Below are 8652 nucleotides of genomic sequence, written 5' to 3'. Positions count from 1 at the left end.
CAGGGTCAGGCGTCTCCAGGATAACGAGTCAGTATCCCGAGACGATTTCATGACAGCTTTTCAGACCCTCATGGCCACACTTCCAGCCGCCATGAGGTTAAGAATTTTGCCCAACCGGGCCTGTACATCCAGCCCGACCATTCCGGTCACGACTGGGTACACTCAGGTCAGGGAGGCCCCAAGGGCTTGGTTAGCTGTGCACCGGCCTCCCCTCACAGCCACTGCTCCGCACCTACCACACACGATCTTACGTGGGGTGGCGCGGGGCAGGATGGACAGTCACGCACTTGGGTACAAGAGCACCAATCTGAGGATCCTCCTGCTGAACGACAATCATTCAAGTGGAGGACAGGCCCGACTCTGCGGAGCGGGAATAATTTTCCAGCTATGCCACTCGATCGTCTCTGCAGTGACCGTATCGAGGGCATTATGTTCGCGACCATTTGGGAATACTTACTCCAAGTGGGCGGAGACTTATTATCGATTCCCCACGGTGGACTTCGATACATATTTTCCGAACCCAGTTCTACCAGACTCGGCATCAGATAGACTTGCCGCCAATAGGGGGACAGCTCCTTCCCAATTTCCCTTTGCAGACAAAGCCCAAAGGAAAATGGAAGAGGTAGTCGGGAAGAGGGACTCACGGCTGCACGTCTAAGATGGTTTTTTGTCTCCCGTCCGCGGGGCACGACAAGCGTTTCGATGCGCTCCCTCTGATGGGGAAAGTCCTGTTTGCGGGTAATTTTCAGGAGTCCATGGAGTCCAAGGCTAAACGCCTTAATGCCACGAACAGGATGGACCTGAGGAAACCACAGGCCTCCACGCCACAGGCGAAGTAGCTGGGGCTGATTGGGCAGCACTTTGGAGACGAGGGGTGATGATTTTCCATCACCTCGCATTTGGTTAATCGTGGGTCGGTCCAGGGAGGCGACGGCAGCGGCGCTCAAGATAACTTGACACCTCACGCCCAACTTGGGGTTCTTGGTGACAGACGAGAAATCGCACCCAATCCCCTCTCAGGTGCCCATCTTCATCGGTGCGGCCCTCGACTTTCAGAAGGAGCTGGCCCGCCCATCAGTGGACCAGGTTTTGAACTTGCGTCAATGCGTGGCACTGCCCTTTTTCCCTCGGGCAACAGTGGCACTGAAGCTGGCCTGGCTCAGATTCCTGGGCCTTATAGCCAGCATGGTGGATTTAATCAATTTTTGCAGGCGAGGGATGAGGCCTATTCAGCTTCGTCTCCTCACCTACTTCCGGCCTAGTCGCCATTCGATCCACCCCCCCCCCCCCTGGTGCCTACCATGCCTTGGCTGACCCCCACCTATGTTGGTGGATGGCCAACCTTTACGAGGAGTCGAGCGTTCTGTCCGCCCCGTCCGTCCTTGACCATCGTCACCGATGCGTCTCTGTATGGCTGGGGTTAACCATTTACCCTCGCCAGATAGCAGGGGTATGGGGCCCAGAACATCTCTCAAACCTGGAAATGCTGGTGGACCGCAATGCCCTTCAGCATTTCCTGCCGCAGTTGACGGGGCAAGCCGTCCTGGTGCATTCCGACAACGCTACAGTCGTGGCGTATATCAACCACCAGGGGGGCACCCGGTCGTTTAACTCCACTGGTGCTTACAGCAGGGGACTTCTCTGTCGACGGTCTCCATCCCAATGAATGAGAATGGTACAGCCGACGCCCTCTCCCGGGGTCCGATTATTTCGACAGAGTGGTCCCTCCGCCCACTCCGTCCCTCTGCCTGGATGGCCCAGCCGCTCTTTCTGCTGATTGACTGGCCTTCAGTGGACTTGTTTGCCCCTCTGGCGAACAAGCAGCTGCCAATCTACTGTGCCAGAGACTTGGCAGATCGACGCACTGGCCATGCACTGAGACGGGCTGCCGACATACGTCTACGCCATCTCCCTCATTACGGGGGTGCTGACCGAGATTGAGCAGGATTGCTGCAAGGTTCTTTGATCGCCCCAATCTGGCCACCACAGCCCTGGTTCCCTGGGCTGGTCAGGCTCCTGGTACACAGGCCGATGGTCCTTCTGAACGACCGGACCTTATATACCAGCCCAGACCCATAGTGATTCATCCGGCCTTGGGGGCCCTGCACCTGACATGCTGGGCGCTGTCTGGGGACCCCTCAGAGCAATGGGCCTCTCGAGACGGGCTGCGGAGGTCGCCGCCCAATCTTGGAGGGCCTCCATTCGGAGATTATATGATTGCCGACTACACCATTTCTTTAAATAGTGTAGACGGCGAGCTATACATCCCGCCAATACATCAGGGATTTCCTCTGGTACCTTTGAAAGCGGGCTGGCGACGGCCACGGTGAAGGATTACCGGTCAGCCATCGCAACGTTTCACGCGGGGTTTGCCGGTGGACCAACGGTTCTCCGATAACCAGGCAATCCGGCAGCTGACTAGGGGGATGTTTGTTAACCCGTCCCCCTGTGTGCAAGATGGTCCAACCCTTAGACCTCTTTAGCGTATTGTCAGTTCTAACCAAACCCCCTTCGAACCGCTATTGTGGGGCCCATTGTTGCACTTGTCTATCAAGGTGGCTTTCTGGTGGCAGTGGCTACGTCTTGCCGACGTACCAAACTCCACTACCTTACAGTGTTGGCTGGACACATCCGGGGGGAACTCGGAGGAGTCCGCCTTATACCTTCTGCGGGGTTCTTGGCTAAGATTCAGTCCGATTCTTCAGAACCCCCTTTAGAACCCCTTAAAGCCTTTTTTGGCGGTCGTGGTCGACAGACTTTGGTGCCCTGTACGGGTATTAGGTGGTATGTCGACCGCACAAAGTCAATCAGAACCGGCCACAACAACTGTTTGTGTCCACGGTTCCACCATTCCGACCATCGTCTCCGATATGATCGCATGTTGGATAGTCACAGCTATTCGTTTGGAGCCCTGTACGAGCATTAGGTGGTATGTCGACCGCACAAAGTCAATCAGAACCGGCCACAAACGACTGTTTGTGTCCACGGTTCCACCATTCCGACCGGCGTCTCGCGATACGATCGCATGTTGGATAGTCACAGCTATTCGTTTGGTGCCGGGCGGGTGGCATGCGGCCATTGGTCCGGTTCATACCCACGAGATGCGGGGGTGTATTCCTCATGGATTTTCTTTAAAACCCCATGAAGGATATCACAAGGGCGGCTTCCTGGAAGAACCCTTACTGCTACCTGAAGGACGGTCTGCAGGTGGATTGAAGAGCAGGTCGAGCCATGTTGCAGGCGGCCAGCCGAGCTGTGAAGCCTGAAGAAGCTCCACCTCGTTAGGGATCACGCTTGTATGTGATTTTCCCATACAATAGAGGGCTAACATTACAATAGGTTCTGTTCACCCATAGAGACGAAACCTCCATTCATTCGGGCATGGACCTTAATCGGGCCTAGGGTCCGCGAGGCGTTCTCTGAACTTTGGAGCGCGCCTGGGTCCTACTCCCCTAAAGACATGCAGTAGCACAGCGTATACCCACCGCCTTTCCTCGGTGCTAGTCTATGCAAATTAGTAATTCGATTCTACCGGTTAGTAGAGTGAAGTAGACTCCCCCCCCCCCCACAGAAGTGTGGATGGGGTCTACGAACGAATACTTACCGGTAGAGTATCCCTCCCTCCTTCCCCACATACTGGGTTCTTGGGTGCTTACATTTTGGTAGGGCTGATAGAAAAGAGGAAGACTTCGTGGCAAGCATGTCATGGGGCATTGTGGGTAGGACGGTGGAGGGCGCTATTGTGTGTAAAGTCTTAGCAATATTGCCTGGCGGCATAGGGACTATGCAAATTAGTAATTCGACTCTACCGGTAAGTATTCGTTCGTAGACCCCATCCACACTTCTGTGGGGGGGGGGGGGATTCTCATCACTCTGTGCTGTGATGCTCAGTGGGCTAGTAGTTTAGTTATCAGCTCTAGGATGCTGTGGGTCATGGGTTTGAATCCAACCTGAGTAGAATGCTTGTGATTTGTGTCTGTATCACTCTGGGGAAAGCACTGAGTGTACAGTTCTTATCACATTGATGAATGGTGAAGTACTTTTCTTTAGAAATTCAAACTGCTGAGTGTTTAATTTGTTTTTATGCCATTATCTATAAGTTTAAAGACGTGTACTGAAAGTAACTAATTGCTTAATCTTATTTAAAAGTATTGTTTTGCTCCTTTGTACCTTTTTCAGATAAAATGGCTTCTTCAAACCCACCAAAGGTTTCAGCTATTGAGAAAATTGTCCAGAATCATCTGGAGTGTGGTATTTGTTTTGATCCATATAAGGACCCTAAAATACTTGACTGTCTGCACAGCTTCTGTAAAATCTGTTTGCAGAAATACCAGTCTACCAACTACAAAGATGCTACGATGCTTATTTGTCCCGTGTGTCGAAAAAAGACACAACTTCATCAGAAAGATGTTCAAGCTCTCAAGACTAATTTCAACATAACTAGTCTTGCAGATCAACTGAAGCTGGTCAGCTTATCTGAAGACAACCAGTGGGTTTGTAAACTATGTAAGGACAAAAATGAGGCAACTCATTTCTGTTTTGACTGCCCGGCGATCTTTTGTGCAAACTGCTACAAAGTGCACCAGCAAAGCCACACAGTAAACACTTTGAAAGACATTAGTGATGGGAAGATTGCAAGCAAAGACAGAAAACCAAAACGCCGTCCAGAATGCCAAACTCATGAAGGTGAAGTGATGTGGTTCTACTGTACAACTTGTGATGTGATGATTTGCCAAGTTTGTACTGTCATAGATCACTGTAAACCACAACATGAGTATATTGACTGCAACCAAGCCTCATCCACATACAAACAGTCATTGGCTCAACTCTTTACTCCCCTTGAAGAAACCATGAAGAAGCTTAAACAATCTCAAGCAACTGCCTCAACAATGAAAGACAACCTAAACATTGCAGCTAAGAGAACCATGGCAGAGGTGAAGAACAGAGCTGATGAGATCAGGGCTGAGGTAACAGCTCAAGAAAGACGCATCATGGATGAAATACAAACCACCCTTAAAGATCGCAGCAGGAAATTGGAGGAATTTGAGCAAGCAGTGAGTGTTAACTTGCAACAAATACAGCAATCATTGCAGAGCGCCAAAGATGTCAGCAAGAATTCATTAGCTCCTGACTTCCTTGCAGTCTATTCTACTATCAGTCAGGACTTGAAGGGACTCAGAGATCAAAATCAACCCAAGATAGATCCGACCCTTTCCTATCTGAGATTCACTCCAGGGGTTTGTGACTTCTCCCTGGGTAATCTGATTAAGAAGGAGCCAAGGTGGGAGCTTTCTTTGAGGTATGCTGAAGGAATCGGTTGGGCTGTGGGTATTGACGCCTCTATTCCTGGGGATGAGGTGGCAGTGGCAGACTACAGGAATAGAAGAGTTGTAATCTATGACACTACGGGACACCAGAAGAAAACTATCGACCTACCACAAGGTAAGTCTTTTACAATTTAAGTCTTTAGTTAGAGGTGTATTAATGCTGTAACTCTCAATTCAAACAGTTTTAAAAACTGCAGTTGAGTAGTTGTCAGTAGAACAGTATTTTGTGAAATGAAGTCATTACTCTTCCAAAACTGAAACCAAATCTGAGAAAGTTTAATCAAACTTATCAACTCAGATCGATCATTAAAACCTGCAGTGAGGGACCTGTTTGGTTGCAAGTCCCCTTTGGTCATTGTCATGCTGGCATTTGTCCCCCACAAAGGTTTTAATTGTTTGTTTTTTATTTAGTATTCAAACAATTGTAATATCTCAGGAAATTTGTTCACTCCTCCAGGTGTTGCCTTGGTTAATTTATTTTATTTTAAGTCGGATCATAATTGAGATTGATTAAATGACCTTGCAGGCTCTATTGCTGTTGTTATACATACTTTCTACATGATCACTGAATCCACTCTATCTACTGTCATTCTGAAGATTTACATTCTTCTATTCAACACCATCAATAAAGAAGTTTCTATTTCTAAATGAAAGGATAAATAACAACAAGTAATGCAATTAAAAAGGAGTTAACCAGAGTTCTCTTGATAGTAGTCACCTTGCTAGTATGAACAGATTACTGTTTATTGTCCTACTGTATTTCAAAATTGCACGTAGGTGCTTTGTGAGTTATTAGCAAAGTAATACTGACTTTTCTAATATAGGACAAAATTTAATAAAGCAAACATATGTTTTGCATTTTTCACAATCATCAAATTAAACAGATTGAAAGTAATTTCCAAATTAATTGTCATTGTATTTACTCCTCTCCATTTATTAATTTGTTTTTCAGATCCAGTGGCTGTTGCTGCATTCAAGAATCAGTTAGTGATTGTAGATGGGACCAACCCTGTCAAGATGTACAATAGGAATGGCAAGAAGATGTTTGAATTCCACACAGTGCCTCATAGTGAAGTGGGCAAGACATCAGTAAACCTCCGCAGTGTAGCAGTCATAAAGGATACAATCATGGTCGGGGATTGGAAGAGGTTAGTTATAACTAAACACAGATCCAGTGATGGTTCACTCATTGACACTCTTTCAGTTCAGACTAAACCTCGCTTCTTGGCCATTGACAGCAAGGACAGAGTTATAGTCAGTGGGGGCATTCCACAACAAGTAGACATTGTTGGAGTTGATGGTGGTACACTTGTTAGCATCAATCCAAAGATCAATAGTCAACCAGTTCACCACTGCAGAGGTGTATGCTGTGACAGCTCAGCTATCTACATTGCAGTGTGCAATGAGGATTGCAACACTGGTCATATTCATCAGTATGACACTCAGGGTAGATTTCTCAGCTGTATTGCTCAGGGTCTGTACTTTCCATGTGGAATCTCATTGACATCAGATGGTCAGCAGCTTGCAGTGGCTGACGACCAATCAGTGAAGATTTATAACAAGGTGTAATGTTATCTGATTATGATGATACTGGTAAGAGAAATAAATGCTACAAGTACAACATGTACATTGACATGTACTGACCACAGAGTGTCCATACAGCTCATTAAAAATCAATCAAGAATTAAAAAAAGATGTGTGTTATTCATTCTTCAATCAAATAATAATCTGATCAGTTTAAATTAGAAACTCACAATTAGTTCAATTGATCAATAATATCAGTTAAACATCCACACAATTGTTTAATTCAAACCTTAATATAGTGAACTCTTAGTAGTGTTGAATTAACTTTTCTTAAAACACCAACAAATGTTTTGACATGTGAATGGACATGCAGGCTTTCACTGGGAAGAATTTTAGTTGATTCAGTTACAGTTTTTTTCTCCCTAAACCACCCTCAGGTTCTTCCATGAGAAATGTTACCAGCCTTTGCCCTCCCATTTTTTTATGATATTGGAGAGTAATTCAACACTGTTCAGTATAAGCCTGCATGTCCATTCCAACATTTATGGGTTGTTTGAGGTTCTGAAAAGATTTACAACTACTCTGAAAAAGTGTTAATGTAACGGTAGAAGATTGCTCCCTTTATTGTTGTTCCTGTCCCATTCAAGATTGACCATGTATACTTTAATGACTTGTAATCAGAAAATAACATCTCTGTTAGTTGAGTAGAATTTGTTTTCATACTATCAACGTTGATTTGTAAAAGAACAACTGTTTTACCTTGTTATCCATTATCTTTCTCTACTGTCTAACCAATCTTAACTTCAGGATTTTATATGATTTCGTTTTTATGTATTAAAAATGCCAACAAAATGTTCCACACAGGGATCATACAATTGTGACGGTAGAAATTGTCTATTCAAGATTGACAAAGTCTACTTCATTGATTTGTAATCAGAAATATAACATGCTGTGTTAGTTGAGCAGAATTCATTTTTATAAACATCATGGTTGACTTGCAAAGGAACAATGGTTTACTTTGTTTATTGTTATGTTCTTATAATAATAATAATAATAATAATAATAATAAGACATTTGTAAAGCGCCTAATGCAAAAGCCTCTAAGCGCATTAAAGAAACAATAAAATAAACAATTAGAGAAAGATACAAGATACAAATAGGCAAATTACAAAAAAGAAGCTTTAAACAAATGAGTTTTCAACAAGGACTTAAAAAATTGTAAAGTATTAGCTTGGCGAATATGCACAGGAAGACTATTCCAAAGAAACGGTGAGGCGTAAGAAAAAGATCTGTGGCCATAAAAAATGGAAAAATGGTCTATGGCCTAATTGTATTGTATTCTAATGTAATACATTTGTAGTATTTGTTGTTGAATATAATAGTAAGCAAACAAATTGCAGATCAGCCAAAATAATGAGGAGCTTTGAAAGGTCAACTCTGATACCAATTTTTAAACAATTACCAGAAAGACTTTGCAACAGACATCAACTGAAAACACATTTTACATTGTTTCTAACCTGTTGCTAGTCGGCTCTTGTGTAATTTATGACTAGACAGATATTTTAAGTTCATTAAACTGAACTTGATTGTTGCTCTGATATACAAAGTTTGAAATCCTACTTGTATGTAGTTGTTGACCAACTTACTGACACTACAATCTGAGAATGAGTAAATACGGAGTTCCCCCAACTTGCCTGCTAAGCTGGATGGCTTTATACTAAGCACTCTAAATACTCCTGGATGACCCTGAATGTGGGTCAGATTGATCCAAACATGGGTCAGGTCTAATTGGATCTAGAGT

General features: G+C 44.9%; 1 protein-coding gene across 1 annotated transcript; it reads left to right on the top strand.

Moving 5' to 3' along the window:
- The first annotated feature begins 4180 nt into the window (after positions 1–4180).
- Positions 4181–7877, top strand: LOC117293490 (E3 ubiquitin-protein ligase TRIM33-like). The gene is made up of 2 exons (XM_033775837.1): positions 4181–5442; positions 6280–7877. Exons 1-2 carry the CDS (start codon positions 4185–4187, stop codon positions 6894–6896), a joined length of 1875 nt encoding a protein of 624 aa, XP_033631728.1. The 5' UTR covers positions 4181–4184; the 3' UTR covers positions 6897–7877.
- Positions 7878–8652: the final 775 nt, after the last annotated feature.

The sequence above is a fragment of the Asterias rubens genome, chromosome 8 (genome assembly GCF_902459465.1).
Source record: "Asterias rubens chromosome 8, eAstRub1.3, whole genome shotgun sequence".
In the NCBI taxonomy this organism is placed as follows: Eukaryota; Metazoa; Echinodermata; class Asteroidea; order Forcipulatida; family Asteriidae; genus Asterias; species Asterias rubens.
The sequence above is the reverse complement of the archived record's forward strand: the minus strand, read 5'-3'. Positions and strand labels throughout refer to the sequence as shown.

Coding starts and splice junctions, on each gene's coding strand:
- LOC117293490 (XM_033775837.1), top strand. CDS start 4,185: ATGGCTTCTTCAAACCCACCAAAGGTTTCAGCTATTGAGAAAATTGTC. Junction 5,443..6,279: donor AACTATCGACCTACCACAAG/GTAAGTCTTTTA, acceptor TTTGTTTTTCAG/ATCCAGTGGCTGTTGCTGCA.